The 26476-nt window shown below is 36.8% G+C and overlaps 1 protein-coding gene across 6 annotated transcripts in view; it reads left to right on the top strand.

Annotated features, from left to right (window-relative positions):
- The window catches only part of DDX4 (DEAD-box helicase 4), an 81759-nt gene that overhangs the window by 7678 nt on the left and 47605 nt on the right, over window positions 1–26476 (top strand). For 4 of the 6 annotated variants that reach the window (XM_055251661.2, XM_055251663.2, XM_055251658.2 and 1 more), the window contains exons 3-7: window positions 771–831; window positions 17636–17713; window positions 20615–20692; window positions 21457–21507; window positions 25417–25476. In XM_055251661.2, the coding sequence (XP_055107636.2) occupies window positions 771–831; window positions 17636–17713; window positions 20615–20692; window positions 21457–21507; window positions 25417–25476 (328 nt within the window). Of the gene's footprint in view, window positions 1–770; window positions 832–17635; window positions 17714–20614; window positions 20693–21456; window positions 21508–24419; window positions 24502–25416; window positions 25477–26476 lie in introns of those variants that run through there. The other 2 variants (XM_055251660.2, XM_055251664.2) reach the window with 2 other exon arrangements.

Raw genomic sequence — 26476 nt, 5'->3', positions numbered from 1 at the left:
GGATTACAAGCGTGAGCCACCGCGCCCGGCCTCTATTTTTATTTTTTGAGACAGGGTCTTCTTCTGTTACCCAGGCTGGAGTGAGTAGTGTGATCTCGGCTCACTTCAACTTCTGCCTCCCAGGCGCTAGTGAACCTCCCATCTCAGCCTCCCAAGTAGCTGGGACTACAGGCTCATGCCACCACACCTGGCTAACTTTTTGTATTTTTAGTAGAGCCAGGGTTTCGCCATGTTGCCCAGGCTGGTCTTGAACTCCTGGGCTCAAGTGATCCTCCTGCCTCAGCCTCCCACAGTGCTGGGATTACGTGCGAGAGCCACCACACCCAGCCTGATTGTACTTTTCAGGAATATGGGTGACTTAAATGACTAAACTTTAATTTTAAGTCAGGTGTCAGCAAACCCTTTCTATAAAGGGCCAGATAATAAATAATTTAGACTTTATAGGCCTTACCTGTCTGTCACAACTTTGCTGTTGTAGTGCTCCAATCAAACTGTTTACAGAATCAGGGGCCCCACCAGATTTGGCCAGTGGCTATAGTTTTCTGACCACTGTTCTAGTGATATATATTAGTACTATACATACAATGTTAAAGTGAAGATGTCTTGGAATAATTAGTAAAGGAACATCCAGTGATTTAGAAAACCTTACAGTCTATCATTATTTTTTTCTGAACAAAGCTCAATTGTTATAATTTTCTAGTATTTGTGAAATAAATGACACATTTGTATTCAAAGTAGGAAACTAGTCTTTTCTTTCTTCTTTCTCACAGGATAGGTATTCTTCTGGAGAAAATGCAGACAATTTTAACAGGGCTCCAGCTTCATCATCAGGTATGTGTTACGGGAAAAAGGTAAAACCCTTTTTAGTTTAAGGGTTTCATCTAGTGAATGATGAGCCGCAGACTAGTAGACATCTTGTAGAGGGTGTTTTAAAAAATTTCTTAGTTCAAGTTCCTTCTGATTTGGATATTGTGGAATGGGGGTACTTCTAGTTAGAGGAATTGAGAGAGGGGAAAGTATAGACTGTATTATTTGATTTAATGGGTTACTATAAAACATTTGCCCAACTTGGAAGTTGCATGTTCAGCTTCCAGGCTGCTAGGGCATCATCATCATCAGGGTTCCTGACATAAGGGAGTAGAATATAGGACTATAAGGTTGTCGAAGCAAGTTACAGTGGTGATGACCTGTCAGGATAATAACTGTTTAAACCAAATCTGCCATACCATCAGGATATCATGAGTTTCTTTGGGATCAGAAAACTAATTTGGGAAAGGTCTTAGGAGAACAATAGAAACGTGTCAAGGTAAAGGAACCCGTGTCCTTCCTGATGCACCCTCCTTTCAACCCTACTCTGAACTTGTTTTCACTTTTGTTGCCCCTTCCACCATCATTTTTCCCCTTGGGTTGTCCAACTCTATTTTACAGAGTGGATGTAGATGGGAAGATGGGTGGAAGTGGTAGGACTAGGCTGGGAAATTGAACGCATGGCAGTAGTTTTTCACATTGTTGAAGTCCAAAGCAGGATGAAATGCAATTGTTACTATATTAAAATAATTTTGACCAGGCTCAGTGGCTCATGCCTATAATCCCAGCACTTTGGGAAGCTGAAGTAGGAAGACCATTTCAGGCCAGGAGTTCAAATGATCATTTGAGGTCATTTGAGACCAGCTTGGGCAACATAGTTGGAGTCTATATCTACAGAAAATTTAGGCTGGGCGTGGTGGCTCATGCCTGTAATCCCAGCACTTTGGGAGGCTGAGGCAGGTCAGAATCACAAGGTCAAGAGATCAAGACCATCCTGGCCAACATAGTGAAACCCCGTCTCTACTAAAAATACAAAAATTAGCTGGGTATAGTGCCGCATGCCTGCAGTCCCAGCCACTCGGGAGGCTGAGGCACGAGAATCGTTTGAACCTGGGAGGCAGAGGTTGCAGTGAGTCGAGATTGTGCCACTGTACTCCAGCCTGGAGATGGAGTGAGACTCCGTCTCAAAAAAAAAAAAAAAAAAAAATTAAAAATTAGCTGGTTATGGTGGCCTGTGCCTGTAGTCCTAACTACTTGGCAGGTTGAGGATTGCTTGAGCCCAGGAGTTCAAGGCTACAGTGAACTATGATCATGCCACTGCACTCTTGCCTGGGCAATGGAGCAAAACCCTGTCTCTTAAAAACAAAACAAAAACATTAAAAAACTATGATGAAGTACACATAAGATTTACCATTTTAATGTGTACAGTTCAGCAGCATTCGGTACAGTCTCATTACTCTGTAACCATCATCCACCATCCACCCCCAGAACTTTCTTGTCTTCCCAAACTGGAAGTCTGTGCTCATTGAAAAATAACTCCCCATTTCCTCCTCTCCCCTGATCCTGGCAACCACCATCTACTTCCGGTGAATTCGAGTTACTATGACTTTACTATGAGTCTCTAAATCGAGTTACTACTATTTTTAAGGCTGACTAGCATAAGGAAGAGAGCCTGGTGGCATCAGGTAGTAGTTTTATCATTTCTCTTATCAAAAATCTGTAGATGAGGTAAAACATTTTATGGTCAAGGGAGCTGCATGCTCACTGAAACCTGGTCTATGGTGGAAAACACCCATGGTGAGGTGGTTTCCAAAATGTGAGGATAGTTTCAGTCAGTTTATGAGGTTAAAGCAAATCTAATTCTCATGAGGATCTTCAGTTCAGGGTAAATATCTTTTTTTTTCTTTTTTTATTATTATTATACTTTAGGTTTTAGGGTACGTGTGCACAATGTGCAGGTTTGTTACATATGTATCCATGTGCCATGTTGTTTTGCTGCACCCATTAACTCGTCATTTAGCATTAGGTATATCTCCTAATGCTGTCCCTCCCCCCTCCCCCCACCCCACAACAGTCCCCGGAGTGTGATGTTCCCCTTCCTGTGTCCATGAGTTCTCATTGTTCAGTTCCCACCTATGAGTGAGAACATGTGGTGTTTGGTTTTTTGTCCTTGCGATAGTTTACTGAGAATGATGGTTTCCAGCTTCATCCATGTCCCTACAAAGGACATGAACTCATCATTTTTTATGGCTGCATAGTATTCCATGGTGTATGTGTGCCACATTTTCTTAATCCAGTCTATCGTTGTTGGACATTTGGGTTGGTTCCAACTCTTCGCTATTGTGAATAGTGCCGCAATAAACATCCGTGTGCATGTGTCTTTATAGCAGCATGATTTATAGTCCTTTGGGTATATACCCAGTAATGGGATGGCTGGGTCAAATGGTATTTCTAGTTCTAGATCCCTGAGGAATCGCCACACTGACTTCCACAATGGTTGAACTAGTTTACAGTCCCACCAACAGTGTAAAAGTGTTCCTATTTCTCCACATCCTCTCCAGCACCTGTTGTTTCCTGACTTTTTAATGATGGCCATTCTAACTGGTGTGAGATAGTATCTCATTGTGGTTTTGATTTGCATTTCTCTGATGGCCAGTGATGATGAGCATTTTTTCATATGTTTTTTGGCTGCGTAAATGTCTTCTTTTGAGAAGTGTCTGTTCATGTCCTTCACCCACTTTTTGATGGGATTGTTTGTTTTTTTCTTGTAAATTTGTTTGAGTTCATTGTAGATTCTGGATATTAGCCCTTTGTCAGATGAGTAGGTTGCAAAAATTTTCTCCCATTCTGTAGGTTGTCTGTTCACTCTGATGGTAGTTTCTTTTGCTGTGCAGAAGCTCTTTAGTTTAATTAGATCCCATTTGTTGATTTTGGCTTTTGTTGCCATTGCTTTTGGTGTTTTAGCCATGAAGTCCTTGCCCACGCCTATGTCCTGAATGGTATTGCCTAGGTTTTCTTGTAGGATTTTAATGGTTTTAGGTCTAACATTTAAGTCTTTAATCCATCTTGAATTAATTTTTGTATAAGGTGTAAGGAAGGGATCCAGTTTCAGCTTTCTACATATGGCTAGCCAGTTTTCCCAGCACCATTTATTAAATAGTGAATCCTTTCCCCATTTCTTGTTTTTGTCAGGTTTGTCAAAGATCAGATAGTTGTAGATATGTGGCTTTATTTCTGAGGGCTCTGTTCTGTTCCATTGATCTATGTCTTTGTTGTGGTACCAGTACCATGCTGTTTTGGTTACTGTAGCCTTATAGTATAGTTTGAAGTCAGGTAGTGTGATGCCTCCAGCTTTGTTCTTTTGGCTTAGGATTGACTTGGTGATGCGGGCTCTTTTTTGGTTCCATATGAACTTTAAAGTAGTTTTTTCCAATTCTGTGAAGAAAGTCATTGGTAGCTTGATGGGGATGGCATTGAATCTATAAATTACCTTGGGCAGTATGGCCATTTTCATGATATTGATTCTTCCACCCCATGAGCATGGAATGTTCTTCCATTTGTTTGTATCCTCTTTTATTTCATTGAGCAGTGGTTTGTAGTTCTCCTTGAAGAGGTCCTTCACATCCCTTGTAAGTTGGATTCCTAGGTATTTTATTCTCTTTGAAGCAATTGTGAATGGGAGTTCACTCATGATTTGGCCCTCTGTTTGTCTGTGATTGGTGTACAAGAATGCATGTGATTTTTGTACATTGATTTTGTATCCTGAGACTTTGCTGAAGTTGCTAATCAGCTTAAGGAGATTTTGGGCTGAGACAATGGGGTTTTCTAGATATACAGTCATGTCATCTGCAAACAGGGACAATTTGACTTCCTCTTTTCCTAATTGAATACCCCTTATTTCCTTCTCCTGCCTGATTGCCCTGGCCAGAACTTCCAACACTATGTTGAATAGGAGTGGTGAGAGAGGGCATCCCTGTCTTGTGCCAGTTTTCAAAGGGAATGCTTCCAGTTTTTGCCCATTCAGTATGATATTGGCTGTGGGTTTGTCATAGATAGCTCTTAGTATTTTGAGATACGTCCCATCAATACCTAATTTATTGAGAGTTTTTAGCATGAAGGGTTGTTGAATTTTGTCAACAGCCTTTTCTGCATCTATTGAGATAATCGTGGTTTTTGTCTTTGGTTCTGTTTATATACTGGATTACATTTATTGATTTGTGTATGTTGAACCAGCCTTGCATCCCAGGGATGAAGCCCACTTGATCATGATGTATAAGCTTTTTGATGTGCTGCTGGATTCAGTTTGCCAGTATTTTATTGAGGATTTTTGCATCAATGTTCATCAAGGATATTGGTCTGAAATTCTCTTTTTTGGTTATGTCTCTGCCAGGCTTTGGTATCAGGACAATGCTGGCCTCATAAAATGTGTTAGGGAGGATTCCCTCTTTTTCTATTGATTGGAATAGTTTCAGAAGGAATGGTACCAGTTCCTCCTTGTACCTCTGGTAGAATTTGGCTGTGAATCCATCAGGTCCTGGACTCTTTGGTTGGTAAGCTATTGATTATTGCCACAATTTCAGAGCCTGTTATTGGTCTATTCAGAGATTCAACTTCTTCCTGGCTTAGTCTTGGGAGGGTGTATTTGTCAAGGAATTTATCCATTTCTTCTAGATTTTCTAGTTTATTTGCATAGAGGTGTTTGTAGTATTCTCTGATGGTAGATTGTATTTCTGTGGGATCAGTGGTGATATCCCCTTTTTCTTTTTTTATTGCATCTAATTGATTCTTCTCTCTTTTCCTCTTTATTAGGAGTCTATCAGTTTTGTTGATCTTTTCAAAAAACCAGCTCCTGGATTCATTAATTTTTTGTAGGGTTTTTTGTGTCTCTATTTCCTTCCGTTCTGCTCTGATTTTAGTTATTTCTAGCCTTCTGCTAGCTTTTGAATGTGTTTGCTCTTGCTTTTCTAGTTCTTTTAATTGTGATGTTAGGGTGTCAATTTTGGATCTTTCCTGCTTTCTGTTGTGGGCGTTTAGTGCTATAAATTTCCCTCTACACACTGCTTTGAATGTGTCCCAGAGATTCTGGTATGTTGTGTCTTTGTTCTTGTTGGTTTCAAAGAACATCTTTATTTCTGCCTTCATTTCATTATGTACCCAATAGTCATTCAGGAGCAGGTTGTTCAGTTTCCATGTAGTTGAGCGGTTTTGACTGAGTTTCTTAATCCTGAGTTCTAGTTTGATTGCACTGTGGTCTGAGAGACAGTTTGTTATAATTTCTGTTCTTTTACGTTTGCTGAGGAGAGCTTTACTTCCAACTATGTGGTCAATTTTGGAATAGGTGTGGTGTGGTGCTGAAAAAAATGTATATTCTGTTCATTTGGGGTGGAGAGTTCTGTAGATGTCTATTAGGTCCACTTTGTGCAGAGCTGAGTTCAATTCCTGGACATCCTTGTTAACTTTCTGTCTTGTTGATCTGTCTAATGTTGACAGTGGGGTGTTAAAATCTCCCATTATTATTGTGTGGGAGTTTAAGTCCCTTTGTAGGTCACTCAGGACTTGGCTTTATGAATTTGGGTGCTCCTGTGTTGGGTGCATATATATTTAGGATAGTTAGCTCTTCTTGTTGAATTGATCCCTTTACCATTATGTAATGGCCTTCTTTGTTGTTTGATCTTTGTTGGTTTAAAGTCTATTTTATCAGAGACTAGGATTGCAACCCCTGCCTTTTTTTGTTTTCCATTTGCTTGGTAGATCTTCCTCCATCCCTTTATTTTGAGTCTATGTGTGTCTCTGCACATGAGATGGGTTTCCTGAATACAGCACACTGATGGTTCTTGACTCCTTATCCAGTTTGCCAGTCTGTGTCTTTTAATTGGAGCATTTAGCCCATTTACATTTAAAGTTAATATTGTTATGTGTGAATTTGATCCTGTCATTATGATGTTAGCTGGTTATTTTGCTTGTTAGTTGATGCAGTTTCTTCCTAGTCTTAATGGTCTTTACAGTTTGGCATGTTTTTGCAGGGGCTGGTATTGGTTGTTCCTTTCCATGTTTAGTGCTTCCTTCAGGAGCTCTTTTAGGGCAGGCCTGGTGGTGACAAAATCACTCAGCATTTGCTTGTCTGTAAAGTATTTTATTTCTCCTTCACTTATGAAGCTTAGTTTGGCTGGATATGAAATTCTGGGTTGAAAATTCTTTTCTTTAAGAATGCTGAATATCGGCCCCCACTCTGTTCTGGCTTGTAGAGTTTCTGCTGAGAGATCAGCTGTTAGTCTGATGGGCTTCCCTTTGTGGGTAACCCAACCTTTCTCTCTGGCTGCCCTTAACATTTTTTCCTTCATTTCAACTTTGGTGAATCTGACAATTATGTGTCTTGGAGTTGCTCTTCTTGAGGAGTATCTTTGTGGCGTTCTCTGTATTTCCTGAATCTCTGAATTTCTCTGAATTTCCTGAAATGTTGGCCTGCCTTGCTAGCTTGGGGAAGTTCTCCTGGATAATATCTTGCAGAGTGTTTTCCAACTTGGTTCCATTCTCCCCATCATTTTCAGGTACACCAATCAGACGTAGGTTTGGTCTTTTCACATAGTCCCAAATTTCTTGGAGGCTTTGTTCGTTCCTTTTTATTCTTTTTTCTCTAAACTTCCCTTCTTGCTTCATTTCATTCATTTCATCTTCCATTGCTGATACCCTTTCTTCCAGTTGATCGCATCGGCTACCAAGGCTTCTGCAATCTTTGCGTAGTTCTTGATACTTGGCTTTCAGCTCCATCAGCTCCTTTAAGCCCTTCTCTCCATTGGTTATTCTAGTTATCCATTCGTCTAATTTTTTTTCAAAGTTTTTAACTTCTTTGCTATTGTTTTGAATTTCCTCTCGTAGCTCAGAGTAGTTTGATCGTCTGAAGCCTTCTTCTCTCAACTCGTCAGTCATTCTCCGTCCAGCTTTGTTCTGTTGCTGGTGAGGAACTGCATTCCTTTGGAGGAGGAGAGGTGCTCTGCTTTTTAGAGTTTCCAGTTTTTCTGCTCTGTTTTTTTCCCCATCTTTGTGGTTTTATCTACTTTTGGTCTTTGATGATGGTGATGTACAGATGGGTTTTTGGTGTGGATGTCCTTTCTGTTTGTTAGTTTTCCTTCTACTAGACAGGCCCCTCAGCTGCAGGTCTGTTGGAGTTTGCTAGAGGTCCACTCCAGACCCTGTTTGGCTGGGTGTCAGCAGCGGTGGCTGCAGAACAGTGGATTTTCGTGAGACCAGAAATTCAGCTGTCTGATAGTTCCTCTGGAAGTTTTGTCTCAGAGGAGTACCCGGCCGAATGAGGTGTCAGTCTGTCCCTACTGGAGGGTGCCTCCCTGTTAGGCTGCTCGGGGGTCAGGGACCCACTTTAGGAGGCAGTCTCCATTCTCAGATCTCCAGCTGCGTGCTGGGAGAACCACTACTCTCTTCAAAGCTGTCAGTCAGACAGGGACGTTTAAGTCTGCCGAGGTTCCTGCTGAATTTTTGTTTGTCTGTGCTCTGCCCCCAGAGGTGGAGCCTGCAGAGGCAGGCAGGCCTCCTTGAGCTGTGGTGGGCTCAAGGACAAAAGTTAAGTTTAAAAGAGATGCCCTTGCTATTTTCAAAATATGTTTATCTTTTATAAACATTTAAACACAGTGATTTAATATAGAAATATTCAGATTCTCAGAAGTTCTTGGAATCCTGCCTGCTGAAACCCCAGCAAAGGGCTAATTTTGCTTCTACCTTATAAACTCTGTGTGTACTTAGAGTATTCCAGAAAGATAAATGGATAGATACCTCTTAACATGTCTATTTGCATAGATTGCTGTGTAATCAGGAGAAACCTAGTTTTTTGAGGTATGAACAGAAGCCAGTATTTGTAAAGGATTGAAAGTTTAGGTCTATAGTATATTAAAGCATAACACTGTTTTGTATTGGAATTTTCAAGAAACTAGACTGAAATAACCATCAACTAAAAGCTAAGGTTTTTTTAGCATTAGACCTATGAATATTTAGGCTAATGAAATGAAATCATTTATGAAAATCACTAATGAAAAATATTGATTGCCTGCTTACCTTCTTCTAGATAACAAGTACTTTTTGTAGTTCTTCAGAATTTTTTTATGAAAATTTTCTTATTAGAGAAATATAAACCAGGCCAGTGAATGTAAGCCAAGCGAATACCTAAATATGCTTATTGTTTTAATAAAAAGGAAAAAGGGAGAAAGAAAATCTGAAATCTTAGCCCCTAAATTTAGCCACCATGGATGTCTGTTGACTCTGATTTTTTAGATTCCTGTGTATATTCCCACATACATGATCGTATGCCACTGGCATAATATATTAATACGTATGTATGTTCCTTTTTTATAAATACCTGTCTTGTTTTTCCTTTGCTTACCCATGCTTACCTTCCATACTCTTTTCATGCTCTTAAAATTGTATTTAGACATGCGTCTTTTCATTCTGTATTTTATAGAAATGGAATCCTGTTATATCACATCTTGCTTTTATTTAATAGTCATGGAAACCCTTCTAAACAACTGGTATTATCTGATTATTTCCAAAATTAAGTGAAAACAATTTCACGTTACTTGGCTTTGAAATGTCAATAGGAGCCAGGTGTAGTGGCTTATGCCTTTAATCCCTTTGCTTTGGGAGGCTGAGGTGGGAGAATTGCCTGAAGGCGGGGAGTTCAGGACCAGTCTGGGAAACAAAGTGAGACACTATCTGTACAAAAAAATTTTTAAAATTAGCTGGGCTTGGTGATGTGCACCTGTAATCCCAGCTACTTGAGAGGCTGAGGTAAGAGGATTGCTTGAGTATAGAATTTTGAGGTTACAGTGAGCATTGATCACACTACTGCACTTCGGCCGGGCTGATGGAGTGAAACCCTGTCTCTTAAAAAAAAAAAAAATTCTGCTGAACCTTGCCTGCCTTGTATTTGAGGGTGGATCATTAAAATGCTGATTAGAAAGTCAACTCTGTGCAGGGACGCAGTGATGGGCTCTACCGTCAAGTGATTGGGCCAGGGCCAGGATGTTTTGTTTGGAAGAGCCGGATCCTCTAGTCTCTGAGATATAAGTTTTTGTAACTGTATATGCTAGTTCCAGCCTTCCCTTCCTCCCTCTCTGTCCTCACTATATTGTATAGCTCCTATGTTGCTTTTGCTGATTTCTTTATTACTCATGTTTGATTTTTGAAACAAGCTGTTTGTGGGAAGAAGTTTTAGGGATTTCTTGCCCTCCCCTTCCCCAAAGGAGCAATTCTTTTGTGTGTGTGTGTGTGTCCTTTTTTTTTTTTTCTAGAAAACTTTTTGCAAGTTGTTTTATTTGCATTGCTAACTTTTAAAAGGCCACTAAAGTTAACTGGATTACAAACTAGGCAGAAATTGCTTTACAAAAGGAGGGAAATACCAAAATGTCAGTTTCTGTAGAGAATCCACAGTTAAGTTTTATTCAGTGCAAAAAAAAAAAAAAAAAAAAAAAACTTTTAATCACACTAGAAGAAACTCAGCAATAGGTTTGGAATCTGTACTCAAACTGCACATGCAATGACAATATTCTGCTAATGCAGTCGATTTGCTGTTGTATTTGTCTACTTCTTTATATTAATAATTATAAACTCTAAAGCAGTGCAACTAGTATTTGGAACAATCTTTACAGTGTCAGGCACATTTTGCTTTTCTTCACACCACTGGTTCTGTGTATGTGGGCTTCCTCCCCTTCAGTAAAGTCGTTTTGATATTGAAGGTCTTGGGAATGTCTACAGGTGTTTTCTCCTTGATCTTATTGGTAGCAGTCTTGCATGTAACAAACCTTTGATAATAGCTTGCAGCTAGAGTAAGTTCAAAGAGAGTTCCTTGGTGAATTTTCAGGAATTCTTGGTCCCAAACAGGATTTTTATCTGTTCATTTTTCTTCTCATTATTCTCAGGAGGAGGAGGAGGGTCATCTTTATGGGGCGTGCACGACTGAATGACCTTTTAAAATACTGCTTCATTATTTGGTAGAGGACTGGGTCATCATATCCTTCAATCATTCATTCCCAAATCTTCCAACCTGATCTTGATAGTGTAGATTGTTTAGTAATTTCTGCATTAACCTCAAATATTTCTTCATTGGAACTCCACAACTAATTGAAGGCAGGCTAGAGGCTGACATGAGCCGGGCAGCATCAGCACAGAAGGGAAGGGTGGAGGACATGGCTGCTCTGTGTATATTTTTAAATGTGTGTTTTCTGAGCATATTTTGGTGTGTATTTTTAACTTAGAAATTTTTTTTTTTTTGCTTTTCCCCCTCATCACTGTTTAAGATATATTCCTAATTGACAATTGATTTCCTTATTTCTAATGACTGCATGGTATTTCATATACTTTTATCACCAAGTTTTATCTACTCCCATTCTCCCTCCATGGTAGGCACTGAGATTACCTCCTGTTCCCCTCTGTTACCGTAGGATGGGCATTCTTGTATATGTTCATTTATGGGCCAGAGTGAGAATTACTTTGGATAGTGGACTCGAGTAGAATTACAGGGTTATGGAAAGGAGTAATGTACTTAATTTGTCTAAATATTTCAAAAATTGCTCTCCAGAATAGCTATACCAGTTTATACTGCGATCATTAGGATGTGAGGGTTCTCATAGTCCCTATATTCCCACCAACATTTGACATTTTTAATTTTAATTAATTTTAGCCAGTCTATTTGGGTGTAAAGTAAAATCTTTTTTTTGTTTGTTTGTTTTTTGAGACAGGGCCTTACTCTGTTGTCCAGGCTGGTGTGCAGTGCTGCAATCATAGCTCACTGCAGCTTCAATCTCTCGGCTCAAGCAATCCTCTTGCCTCAGCCTCCTGGGTAGCTGGGACTACAGACTTGCACCACCATGTCTGGCTGATTTTTAAAATTTTTAGCAGAGATGAGGTATTGCTATGTTGCCTAGGCTGGTCTTGAACTCCTGAGCTCAAGTGATCCTCCTGCCTTGGCCTCCCAAAGTGCTGGGATTATAGGCGTGAGCCACCATGCCCAGCGTCATTGCTTTAATATGCGTGTATCTGACTGTCTCTTCATATACATGTTGTTATTCTGTAAGTTTCTACTTTTGTAAGTTGCCTGTTCATATTTTTAGTCTATTTTTCTATTGAGCTAGCTCTTCCTATTGTTGATTGGCAGGCATTGTTAATATTCCAGATTTTAGGCTCTTTCCTGATTTAGACACTGAATATCTTCTTCCATTCTGTTGTCTGTCAGCTTTGTTCATGATATGCCTTATTAATCAAAAATTTAATTCTGAAGTTATTAAATAATTTTTTTGCTTGATTTGATTTTGTAGTTTAAGAAATTCTTCCCCATCTCTGTCAAAAAGTAGCCTCCTACATTATCTTCCTTAGACTTTTTGCCTTTCACATTGAGTTTTTAATCATCTGAACTCATCCTTTTTGAATCATGGTGGCCATATTTATTTGAGTGTCAAATCAAGACATAGTGTATGCAATATGAATATACCTAAATGACTCACAAAAAAGGAATCTTTGACGTTAAAGTTTTTCTGGTCAGCCCTGACCATGGGTCTCTAGTTATTGAGGAATTTTGTTTGTGAACTGTGGTAAACTAGACATAATAGAAAATTTACCATCCTAACCATTTTTAAATGTACCGTTGAATCCCTTTTTTTTCAATATGATGAGAAATAGGGACCCAATTTTATTTCTGTCCCTATAACAACCTGGTTTTTTCCAGCACCATCTAAGCATTCTGTCTTTTCCTTGCTGATGTGTGATACAAATTTCATCTCTTAAACGATTTTGTTCTTTGTTGTCTTAAAGCATTGGATAAAATCTACAGTTCATTGGTGAATAGTAGAAATAACAAACATCTAGGCTTTTCCTCACTTCAATGGGAATGCTCCCAAATTTTTATAATTATGATACTTGCATTAGGCTACTAATAGTTATTTTTTTAACCATGCCAAGAGAGTTTCTTTTCATTTCTACTTGAATATTTGTTTTGTTCAGGAATGGCAGTTGAATGTTATCAAATGGCTTTTTAGAATCACTGATTTCTATTATTTCTCCCTTATATCTATTAATGTAGTAAATGAATTTTTAAATGAACTTTGTATTCCTGGGCTAAGCCTTACATGACTATTTTATTGTAGTGCTGGATGAAATTAGATATTTTATTTAGCACTTCTGAATTAATGTAAGATTGGTGTATAGTTTTCTTCTGTCATGTTGTCCTCACTTGGTTTTGGTTTCAAGCTTTTCGTATTTTCCAGTAAGCTCCGGAACATGAAAATTACCTGTTTTTTTACAAGTTGTATAGAATTTGTCCATAAAACTGTCTAGGGCAGATTGTTTTTTTTTAAAACTTTATTGAAGCATAGTGTACACATAGATTCAATATGTATTTCAGTAAGATACACAACATAAATGTACAGCTCACTGAATTATCACAAGCTGAACACTCCCTGCAAGCCAGCACTCAGATCAAGAAAAACAGCATTATTAACAGCACCCTTGAAGCCTTCCTTTTTCTTCCAGGCACTGTCCCTCTGTCCAGAGGTGACTATTATCCTGATTTCTAACAGCATAGATCAGTTTTCCCTATAAATGGCAGTTATATAAAATGGCATCATGCATTGTGTTCTTTTTTTGTTGAGGTTTTCTCCAAGTTGTTAGAAGTAGTTATAGGTTATTTGTGGATGTATGATATTCCCTATGTAAATATACCATAAATTAAAATATTGATGGTCATTTTTGTAGTTTCCAGTATTTGCCTATTATGAATGGTTCTCTTAAGAATGTTTTCCAATTCATGTCTTTTGGTGGATATAAAAATCTTCTCTGAATGTGATTGGCAGAACAGTAGCATTGGCATTGCCTGGGAACTTGTTAGAAATGAAGAATCTCATACCGCATCCAGAACTACTGCATCAGAATGTATGTTTTAATGAGATCACCAGGTAATTTGTATGCACATTACTGTTATACTCTGAGGTCTCTTCTTGGAAGACTTGACACTGAATTCTAAGTGTTTAGTGTTTCAGCTACTTGGGATAATGAAAGGGATTAGCAGTCAGGACAGCTGGCAGCCCTAAGCACCACTAAATAGTTTCAAAACTCTTTGCCACCAAGTCTTTTCTCATCTTCCTTTAATTTTCCTCACTCTGGTTTAGGCAAATCACTGTGGAGAAAGGCTGGAAGATTATAGAGTCCTAGAGCGCATACTGAAGTCTCATACATAATTGGGTTCTTTTGCTTGGTGGTTTTAGTATATGGAATTTTTTTTAAGTTCTTGTTCAATATTTGAGCCTCTTTGGATTTGGTCCAAGTGTAACTATATTGGAAGATATTCTTTGTGGTCAGTTATTGGGGATTGTGTACACTAACACTAAATTCATTTTAAATGGACTTCATTTTCATTTTTTTTGGTTTATTTTGGTGGATTTCATAGCATTCAAGAAGAGCATCTATACTCCATCATTTATTGGTATTAGAGGCTTATTTATTTTTATTGCTATGTATAGTATGTATTATGGGGATTGCCATGATATATATCAATGACAGCATATCATTACATTCATGAAAGTGAGTGTAAACTTTCACACTTACATGTGAAACTACTGTGATATTTAAAACCACTAAAAAATGGAAAGGAAATAATTGTATATTTTCCTTAGGATTGCGTGCTAATAACAAGGTAAACTGGGTGAATTCTTTCTTAGAACCTTCTACTCTTGTACCATCATTTTTATATATTTTTTATTTACATAGGTTTTTGGGGAACAGGTGGTGTTTGCTTACATGAATAAGTTCTTTAGTGGTGATTTGTGGGATTTTGGTGAACCCATTACCTGAACAGTATACACTGTACCCAATTTGTAGTCTTTTATCCCTCACCCCCCATCCCACTCCTTTCCCCAAGTCCTCAAAGTCCATTGTATCATTCTTATGCCTTTGCATCCTCATAGCTTAGCTCCTGCTTATGAGTGAGAATATCTGCTATTTGATTTTCCATTCTTGAGTTACTTCACTAAGAATAATGGTCTCCAGTTCCATCCAGGTTGCTGCAGATGCCATTATTTCATTTCTTTTTCTGGCTGAATAGTATTCCATGGTGTATATATACACCACTCATTGATTGATGGGCATTTGGGCTGGTTCCATATTTTTGAAATTGCAAATTGTGCTGCTGTAAACATGCATTTGCAAGTATCTTTTTGTATAATGACTTCTTTTCCAACTAGTGAGAGGTAGGATTCCCAAGAATAATTGTTACCCTGTGACTTTATTGTAGAATCTTTATTGAAGACCTTTTCATGAAAAAAATCTACTGTATTAAAGTCTTATGTAAACCATAAAGCTTAATGTTTCGAACCACCACTAATTTTAAGAACATTACCCACCGAGCGCGGTGGCTCACGCCTGTAATCCCAGCACTATGGGAGGTGGGTGGATTACTTAAGGCCAGGAGTTTGAGACCAGCTTGGCCAATGTGGTGAAACCCTGTCTCTACAAAAAAATACAAAAATTAGCTGGATATTGTGGTACACATGCCTCTAGTCCCAGCTACTCAGGAGGCTGAGGCAGGAGAATTGCTTGAACCCGGGGGGCAGAGGTCGCAGTGAGCGGAAATCACGCCACTGCACTCCAACCTGGGTGACAGAGCAAGACTCCATCTCAAACAAAACAAAACAAAACAAAAAAATTCTTGTGCACATTTGGGTTGTTTCCGTTTTTGCTGTTATGAACAAACTCTCATCATTCCTTAGTTTGCTAAGTATATGTTAAGTCATGAAAGGTGTTAAATTATGTAATATACTTTATCCGGAGAGATTAGTTTTGTTTTTTTTTATTAATGTTGTATGTTACCTTTTTTTTAGATATGGTAGTGTTAAATACCCTTGCATACTGAGATAAACCCAATTAGTCATAATATATTTTATCCATTCAATTTTCTGTTGGGTTTGGTTTGCTGATATTTGTTTTTGAGATTTTGTATCTATGAGTAAGAGGTTTATAATTTTCTTCTGAACTTTCATATCAAGGTTATGTTCGTCTGTAGAATGAGTTGGTGAGTAATTTCTCTGTTTCCTGGAAGGGTTGTATGACAGTTGAATGATTTGTCCTTTGAGAGTTTGGTAGAACTCACCTGTAAAACCCGATCTCTCTGCATCTTTCCAATGCAGAAAATTAAGTACTGATTTAACTTCTGTAGGAGAGTTGGGTTTTTTATTGATTCTTGAGTCACTTTTGGTGAGTCAATTTTCTAGGAACTTTTTCATTTCTTTTAATTTACTAGCATAAAGTTGTTCAGAGAAGTTCTCTAGTTGTCTTTCTGTTCTTTGAGATTCTTTTTAAACACATTTCTAATAGTGTTCATTTGTGTCTTTGTGTCTGTTTTCCCCTCACCCCCAGTATTAGTCCTCTAGTAGTTTGTTACCCTGGCAAATTTTATAGGTCTTTTCGAAGAACCAAGTTTTGGCCTTTTTGAGCCACTATGTTACGTTTGTTTCCTTAAAAAAAAAAAGAGACACAGACAGACATGGTCTCTTTCTGTTTCCCAGGCTGCGAGTGCAGTGATTTAATCATAACTGACTGCAGCCTTGAATTCCTGGGCTCAAGTGATCCTCCTGCCTTAACCTCCCGAATAGCTGGGTCTACAGGTGTGCACCACCATACCCAGCTACTTAAATTTTTTTTTTTTGGTAGAGATAGGGTCTTGCTATGTTGCCCAGGCTGGTCTCAAATTCCTGGCCTCAAGCATCTCTTCCCACTTTGGTCTCCCAAAGTTGTTTCCTATTTTATTAATTTTCGTTCTTTATTTCCTTTACTTTTGTGTGATTTACTTTGTTTTTCTAATATTCTTGTTGAGATGGCTATTAAGCTTATTGAGTTCTTATTTTCTAGTATAAATATTTAAATACTGATAAAGTCACATTTTTATCATACAATTTGAAGTATTTTTAAACTTCCATTGTGAGTTTTTTTTTTTTTTTTGAGCTGTGGGTTATATAGAAATGTTTTTAAAAATACGTCACCAAATGGGATTTTAAACAATTTTTTTCATATTTAATAGCTTTTGATTTGATTGCATTGTGATAAGAGAATCTCATGTATATGAATTGATTTTTGAACTCTTTTGTTGAATTTGCATTATGGCCCTTCTACATGGCCAGTTTATAAACACTCTCCATTGTTGAAGAATGTGAGCTCTTTAGTGTTGAAGCTGTGTATTTCTTTGGAATCCTTGTGCATACTATTGTATGGATGACCATAATTTCTTTATTCCACCTTGATCACTTATTTGGTATAAGCACTGTAGACAGTGCTTATAAAAACTTTTTTTTATGTCTGTCTGGATAACCATGTGATTATATCCAGAGGAGAAATTCATGTTACTGTACTTTCAGAGTATATGCCTTTTGAATTAGGATCAAGATTGATCTAGTTTATAATCTAAATACAGTGTATGTTTTGTGCTTGTTTCCCTGTGTCCTTGTTCTGGCTATTAGCAAATTTAAGACTGTTTTCCATTTTTTAAAAATGTATTTATTTTGTTATTTTCTTTCAGGGAATGGAAAGGACTTTTCCATTCAATTATGAGGTTAAAAATTGCTGTCTTTTGATTCTAATTCTTTATGAATGAGATTTAGTCACAATTTATTTTTCTTTAGGAGAACTGTCTATTCATACAGCCTTTTTTTTTTAACTGGGTTGTCACCTTTTTTACTGCTATATAAAATTTCTCCTTTGCCACGTGTGGCACATTGAGAAGGCTTAAGATTTGCAAGTATTAGATACTTGCTTTTATTTGACTTCAAAATGTTGTTTGCTTTAGAAATGGATGACGGACCTTCTCGAAGAGATCATTTCATGAAAAGTGGATTTGCCTCTGGGCGGAATTTTGGAAACAGAGGTAAGCATCTTTGTCTTTCCTTAATCTCCTGAACTGTTGAATAATTGGATATATAGAGGCTTTCATGGCCGTTTGGTACAAAGCTAAGTCTGTTGTAACTCAGTGTATAGTAGACTTGGTGTTGAGTTCATCATTTTTCCAAATTCATTTTCTTTTTGCTGTTTTAATTCTTTGGGATAGCAGGGAGTAGTATTAAGTTGATGAGACAGATTGGTTGGAGGGATGAGTGGGTTGGATGGATGGATGATTCACAGAGCTGCTTCTTAATGTGTTTATGATATTGATTTCCAACGACTGACGCGGGAAGAATGTTTGTAAAAGTTTCAGGGATTAGAGGTGAGAGGACTCTTTCTTGAATTTTATATTTTTCAAGAAAAGGCAGTATAGGAAACATTTGTTAGCTCATTACTATTAATTTTTTAAGAGTTTATTTTGCCATTATTGGATTTTTAAATTTTACTTTTAGAACAACCACCTGATAGGACAGATAATGACACAGCAAAACACCTTTCTACAGTCCATTTTTAGACTTAGTATTAACATGCTAGAAATATTATGTGCCATATTTTATTATAGTGCAATAACATATTAGAACTTAAAGTTAAATTTATTTGAAAATCCATATGGTCATTTTTTTATCTTTTAGGGGATGCTATAGCTAGGGCTATTTGGTAAACATACTTGACACTTATTCTTGAATTTATGAGATGTTATTTTTTGAAAAACTATTGATACTTGCAGATATTTTTGCTGTGGAAACTGAAAGAGGCATGATGTTTTATTTGACATTTGGAAAATTTAATTTCTTTAGAGACAATGAACACAAATTTGAGTTTTATATTTTGACGTGTTTCTGCCACTAATGGAAATGATTTATTCAAATATACACATATATATTTGTTTTTAAGCCTGCATATTAAGATGCATTGCTTATTTGGACAATGTAATTGTGCTAAGAGATTCAAATGAGGTTTTGTTAGCTACTACTAACATTAGAAATATTTTAATACTACATTTAGGAGCATATTAGATATCTTAAAATTATATTTTAGTAGAGGTTATGTGATATTTTGATACAGGCTTCTAAATATTTTTGAATAAAACCTTTTTCAATGAGAAAATCATCACTGAGGCAGATTTTGCCACAAATTATTTTCGTGTTTTAGGTTGAAATACACATAAAATTTCTGATCAGAACTCTCAGTTGTTAATACCTTAAACAGTTAGCTTTATATTTTATATAACCTGGGACATTTGTAGACCCATGAGTATAACTTATTTTCCGTATGATTCTTCTAACATTTTATATAGTTTCCTTTTTTTTTTTTTCTTTTTTGAGACAGTTTTGCTCTTGTTGCCTAGGCTGGAGTATAATGGCACAATCTCGGCTCACTGCAACCTCCGCCTCCCAGGTTCAAGTGATTCTCCTGCCTCAGCCTTCTGAGTAGCTGAGATTACAGGTGTGTGTCACCACGCCCAGCTGATTTTTATTTTTAATTAGTAGTAGAGACAGGGTTTCACCATGTTGGCCAGGCTAGTCTCGAACTCCTGACCTCAGGTGATCCACCTGCCTCAGCCTCCCAATGTGCCGGGATTATAGACATGAGCCACCGTGCCTGGGCTATATAGTTTCAATCTTGATTTTCTTCTCAGTAGAACTTGCATAACTAATAATGTGGTTTTTGAAGTTGACTCTTCATTGCTTAAAATATCGACTAGCTTGTTATGTCCTGTGAAGTATGTCTAAGTAGCTTGGACTTCTTGAATCACACATCTTTGAATCACACATCTGATTAAAATACTTTTATAGTTGGGCATACACAATTTTACATGTGGTTTTAGGAGTTACACAGATCCCTTTTAACTCCCCTCTACAAGGGTATTACAGAAGTAAGTAAGACAGTATATAGGAATCACAGGGAATAATCACAGGCTTTAATTTTTTTCTCAGTGATAGTTTAAAGCCTCATTTTATGCTGTTTTGGATGTCTCTCCTGTTCTTTTTTTAATTTTTAATTTTAAATAATCGTTCTTGCTGTCACATCTCTGCTCTCGAGATTTTTAATTTAGTGATAGAGAAACACATGGAAAGAAATACTACTTTAAAAAGGTACAGATAGTATGCTGTGGGAATGTGGAAGAAGGTTAAATTATGACTGGAGGGCTAAAAGAAGACGTCACATAATTGGTTTTTTGAAGAATGAAATGAATTTTGAAAAGACAAATAGGAAAGCAGGGAATGCCATGCCAAAGGAATAGCATGTACAAAGATACGAAATATTAGAAGTTGACAATGTGGAGTATTGGAGTTGTTTGGTGTGAATTAAAATGTTGGGTGTTTAGAATTACATAGTGAGAAACAAAGCTAAGAAGGTTAGTATGGGAAAATAGTATGGTGAGATGGGGAGGCCAGGAGAGGAGTGGTAGTCTTAGGTTTTTCCCTTATGTAGCCCCTTGTTTTAATTTTAAAAATGGAAAGGATATGATAAAAGTAAGAAATAGAAAAATAAAAACTAGAACAGTTAAACAGGACACGAGTGTAAGATTTTCAATAGCAGTGACTTTCACACAGGGCAGAGCGTAATAGCTGGCTCTACCAAGGTGAGAATTCAACGTATAGAAAACTATGGAGCAGAATTTTCGTGCTTGAAGATCTCCAATATAATACCAACTAGTAGAAAGCTGTATTTCACCAGTAGTAGATTTGTTTTTACCTTGGTATCATAATTTAAGAGTTTTTCTTTTAAGTTGCAGGTATATTAATTAATTTTAGGTTTCTGTGCTACTCTTTTCCCATCCTTGGAAGTCCCTTTATGCCAGAAATTCATTTAATTCTTAGTTTTTGATGACGACACACTTAATTTTATATGTTAAAGAGTTTAACTGTCCAACCTTTTTCAGATGCTGGTGAGTCTAATAAACAAGATAATACATCCACAATGGGTGATTTTGGAGTTGGAAAGAGTTTTGGAAACAGAGGTAATTACTTGGTTATGATACCTTACAATCAAAACTTGAGTGATTTTTTTAATAATTGAGTTTAAATACTGATTGACAGACATTCCATATTGACATTTAATTTGAAGGTATATATTCCGTGAGTGCCTTTGCACTAAAGATTATCTTATTAAAACTTATTAAAAACATTTTTTAATTTTATGAAAGATTACTGATGAATGCTTTTAAAATTAATTCTAGAGACATGTCTATATGCTTCAGAGATGTGTAACTCTTAGACATAGGTTTTTAGGAAATAAGTTTGAAAGCAAAACTTGACGACTTTTTAAAAAAGAGTAAGCAAAAAGAAGCTAACAAGATTTTCATGTTATTGAGGAGAAAATCATTGAGTTATTGGGTTATAATTTAGTTGTATTGTCCTTAGCAGATGAAGAGATTGAGTTTGTAAAATTTTGAGAATTTTGATAACCATCAAAATAGAAGACATATAGTGGTTACACTGACTTATTCCTCTGTTTTGCCCATTTGCATATAGAGGAGTATATGACAATTGAGGTAATACAGAATTGGCTGAAAAGAAAGTTATTTTTAACCTTAAGAGAATGAAGTTGATACACTGACACAAAGCAGAAATTGTTGTACAGCCTGAGTGAATTTGCATGTGATAGTTATGTATACAATTATGTATTGCTTATCTTAGAAGGCATCATAACTAGTAGTTCCTGTGTGGTTATTACTTTTACCACAGAGGTACAGGAAATTGTTTCATTTTATATTTTGTATAGGTTTTTCAAACAGCAAGTTTGAAGACGGTGATAGCTCTGGTTTCTGGAGAGGTAAGGTTGATATTTTTGTGTTTTAAAATTTAATGTCAAAAGTACATGCTAAAAAAGAGAAATTAAGATTAAGTCTCTTAGTCCGGGCCAATTCTAACTTATTTAAACCAGATTTTATGAAGTAGCTATATCCAAAGCCTTAACCAAGGATATTACTGCTTTGTACATAAAGAATTCAGGCATCCTAATTTGGCCTGTTGTCATCTGCCTTAATCCATGAGGTACAACTTTTGAATGCTCTGAAACTTAAGAAAATGGGGATAGATAGTAAAAAGAAGTAGTCAAGAAGTGAAACTTCACTCTATATAAATACAGTTTGTGATACATAGGGTCACATTTAGATTCAAGTAAATCTAAGAAAAAGGTTCATGAGAATGTAAATCAGTGCTGAAATTAAAGACAATTCCGTTGAAGGTACTGACACTCTACAGAAATACAGAGAATGATGAGAATAGTGATACCAGAAGATGGAGTACGATAAACCAGTGCATTCCCAAATCTGATTGAGTCGATTTGGGTGAGGCCTTAGAATCTGTATTTAAAAGCATCCATGGTGATCCTGATACCTCCTGTGTCTGGTAACCATTGATGTATGAAATCTTTATAACATAGAACACTTTAGGGTGCCAAACTTGGCTTCATGTCTCTGCCTTGCTACCTGCTAGTTGAAGTAGAACGAGTTTCTTAATTTTTCTAAGCAGTTTTCTATTCTATAAAAATGGAAGGTATTCATTTTATAAGTGGTTGGGCAGACTAAGTGAGAATGCATGTAAAAGCACACAGCTCAATACCAGACACATTCATGATAAACACTCAGATGTCATCTATCTTTCTTCATTAAATATTTGAAGCTTGATCTTATTAAACACTTTGATTCCCAAAGTCAAAACCAAACCTAGAACTGATCACCTTAAAACACTTTTGGTATAAGGCCAGATTTTAATTATCAAACGAGACTGTTTCTCCAAACTATTGCCAGTCTCTTTCTCCCTACTTCTCTTCTTTTTCTCCTATCCCATTCAAATGAAAACATATATGACATAGAACTAGTATTTATGAGAGAAGAAAAATACCATCATTTTTATTATTTTCCATTTCTATGTGTTTCTATTCTGATCTCTCAACTTTAAACTCATTTAATATTCAAGATCATTTCTACTTAGACCTTTCTACCTACTTGACCCCTTTCTAGAGATGGTGGGCTAGAGAGCTTTTGAATACAAATTCCAGTTTCTCATAGCACTTGAGAGAACTTCTCTCCAAAGTGGCCTGCTTGCTTTGTTTTGATCTACTTTCTTCTTTTTTCGTTCTTAGTCCCCCTAAAAAAAAAAAAGTGTGTGTGTGTGTGTATATATATATACACATACACACATATATATATATATATATATGTGTGTGTGTGTATATATATATACACATACATATATATATATATATATATATGTGTGTGTGTGTGTATATATACATATATATGGATTGAATTCATTCATTGTCTCAATTGTTAGCAAGCCCAAGTTCTGAGCACATGGTAGAAGCTTTTTACTCTGGACACAAATGGATGGTATGTTTTTAAATTTTTTTCCCATGTAATCTACTTTGCTTAAGCTGGTGTATTGTAGTGATAAGGAACTCAGATACTGGATTTGAACACCTAGGTGTGAGACTCAGATCCTCCTCCTGGCAATTGTATTATCTTGAAAAAGCCTGTAACTTTCTGTTTTTCATTTTCTCTATTTGTATAATGATGATTATATCTACTTCACAAGGTTTTTGTGAAACTTTAGAAAGTTAATACATGTGATACATTTAGAACAGGGCCAGGTACATACTTTATGTGTTATTATTATTATTATTTTTTGAGACAGAGTCTTGCACTGTCGCCTGGGCTGGAGTGCAATGGCACAATCTTGGTTCACTGCAACCTCTGCCTCCAGGGTTCAAGTGATTCTGCTGCCTCAGCCTCCTGAGTAGCTGGGATTATGGGGCCTGCCATCATGCCCTGCTAATTTTTTTTTTTTTTTTTTTGTATTTTTCGTAGAGACGGGGTTTCACCATGTTGGCCAGGTGGGTCTCAAACTCCTGACCTCGTGATCTGCCCGCCTCGGCCTACCACAGTGCTAGGATTACAGGCATGAGCCACTGCGCCAGGCCATGTGTTATTTTTATATAATTAATAGGTTGTAACTAATCTTGGTATCATTATCTCATTTTTGTTTGTGCTTAGCTTTATTTCCTAACTCTATAGAGATCACTTATTTTTTAAAGTAATTTTTTATTTTGAAATAGTTTTATTCATAAGAAGTTGCAAAATAGTACAGAGGTTTTTCATGTACCCATCACCCAACTTCTCTTAATGTTTTCTATTTTTATTCCCACTGTGATCAAAATAACTATAGGTTTATTTTAGGGAAATAATTGGCCAAAGATATTGTGAGACTCTTCTCCTTGCCAGGTCCCAGATTAATAGTTTTTTTTTTTTTTTCTCGAAAGCAGTAAATATTAGTTATCATCATTGTTATTCCAGGGCCAACTTTTCAAAACTTATTTCGTTCCTGCCCTTGTACACTGTATTAAGTCGTACTTTCCAGAAAGTTTTCTTGTTAATGGCTCTTCAGGATTGTTTGTCAGTTGTCAGCTGCAGCTGAAATAGGAAACTGCAACAAGAGCTTTGGGTCACTGTTTATTGTAGAGCGTTATTAGTTGTTAAATGGATTGGGACTTTTACACAGGAACTTAGCTAATAGCCTGCAAGCTGTTTAGTCACTTGCTCTCATTATTTTGACTTAATGTTCCCAGATATTAAATATTAATGACATGTACAAAGATCCCTTGAAACCATCTTTGTATTCCCGAATGTGACTTTTTTTGGAATCTTCTGGAAAACTTGATGTCATAGTAATAACATAGAACTTTTACATTTTGAAAAATCATTCCTTTCAGAATAAACATTTCTGGGAATGGGGCCTAGGAATTTATTTTTAACCAACTCTCCAGGTAGTTTTCAGGCAGCCTTCAGTATAGTAATCTCTCATACCACTATTTTAAAACTCTGGGAATGTTACTTATTAATATCATTAAAAATGGAGAAGCTAGGATATCCCCAAATTATTTCATAAGGATGAATGGGGGAAAGTTTGTATATATTTAAGAAAGCACAAATGTCTCGAGTTTATTAAGAATGGTAAATTGGCCGGGTGCAGTGGCTCACGCCTGTAATCCCAGCACTTTGGGAGGCCAAGGTGGGCGAATCACCTGAGGCTCAGGAATTCAAGACCAGCCTGGCCAACATGGCAAAACCGCATCTCTCCTAAAAATACAAAAATTAGCCAGGCATGGTGGCGCATGCCTGTATCGCAGCTACTCGGTAGGCTGAGGTGGGGATAATCGCTTGAACCCGGGAGGTGGAGGTTGCAGTGAGCAGAGGTTGTGCCAGTGCACTCCAGTCTGGGCAACAGAGCTTGACTCTGTCTCCAAAAAAAAAAGTAAATTACAGAAAAGATATGACATTATAAACAGAAGAGTCTAGTGGTCTATGGACCTTATGTGAGAACCACTTGATTACTTAATAGCTTAGATATTCCTGAAATCATTTTTGGTCAAACTGAAATTTATGAAATTCTTACTTTTGTTTTGTTTTGTTTTGCGTAGTATAATGCTTGGCAAATAGTAGGTTCTCAATTTCATATAATAAACCTTTAATATTTAGATACATGAGATGATTTGTATAGGGAATTGACTCAGAGTAATGTCTTTATATATCTGTTAAAATTATTTGAAGAAATATGTTTATATTTTAACTTATGAAAATATTTTGTCTTCTTACTAATTTATCTTGTGACAGTGCTATTCTTTATATATTGCATCATTTAAGTTAATTAAATGCTATTTACATGTTAATTTTTATTCAAGAGTTTAGTAATGACTGTGAAGATAATCCAACACGGAACAGAGGGTTTTCCAAGAGAGGCGGTAAGGACCACATTTTGGAACAATTTGTACTTAACACAGAGACACTAAACTGGTAAAACTGATTTTGAAGGAACTGGATGAAAAACACTGATGGTGAAAACCTTTGAAGAAAAATACTTTGGTATATGTTTTCTGCTTTTAATATTTGAGTGAGTATTCAGTAGGTGCCCCTCCTTTCACTCTTTTTTTTTTAGTTTTTGGTTCAGGGGTTCACGTGTAGGTTTGTTATCTAGGTAAATTGCATGCCATGGGGTTTTGGTGTACAGATTATTTCATCACCCAGATAATAAGCATAATACCTGATAGGTAGTTTTTTGATCCTGTACCTCCTCCCACCTTGTACCCTAAAGTAGGCCCCAGTGTCTGTTGTTCCCTTCTTTGTGTCCATGTGTTCTCAGTGTTAGCTCCCACTTATAAGTGAGAACATTCAGTATTTGGCTTTCTGTTCCTGCATTAGTTTGCTTAGAATAATGGAGCTCCATTCATGTTCCTGCAAAGGACTTTATGTCATTCTTTTTTATGGCTGCCTAGTATTCCATGGCGCATATATACCACATTACCTTTGTCCAGTCTACTGTTGGTGGGCATTTAGGTTGATTTCTGTGTTTTTGCTATTGTGAATAGTGCTGTGGTGAACATATGTGTACATGTAACTTTATGGTAGAATTATTTATATTCCTTTGGGTATATACCTAATTACGGGATTGCTGGATCGAATGGTAGTTTTGTTTTACATTCTTTGAGAAATAGCCACACTGTTTTCCACAATGGCTGAACTAATTTACACTACCACCAGCAGTGTATAGGCATTCCCTTTTCTCTGCAACCTTGCCAGCCTCTGTTATTTTTTGATTTTTTAATAATAACATTCTGACTGGTGTGAGATGGTATCTCATTGTGGTTTTGATTTGCATTTCTCTAATGATTAGTGATGAGCATTTTTTCATCTGCCTGTTGGCTGTATGTTGTCTTTTGAAATGTGCCCATGTCCATTGTCCAC

Source organism: Symphalangus syndactylus, chromosome 18, assembly GCF_028878055.3.
Source record: "Symphalangus syndactylus isolate Jambi chromosome 18, NHGRI_mSymSyn1-v2.1_pri, whole genome shotgun sequence".
Classification (NCBI taxonomy): domain Eukaryota; kingdom Metazoa; phylum Chordata; class Mammalia; order Primates; family Hylobatidae; genus Symphalangus; species Symphalangus syndactylus.
The sequence above is the reverse complement of the archived record's forward strand: the minus strand, read 5'-3'. Positions and strand labels throughout refer to the sequence as shown.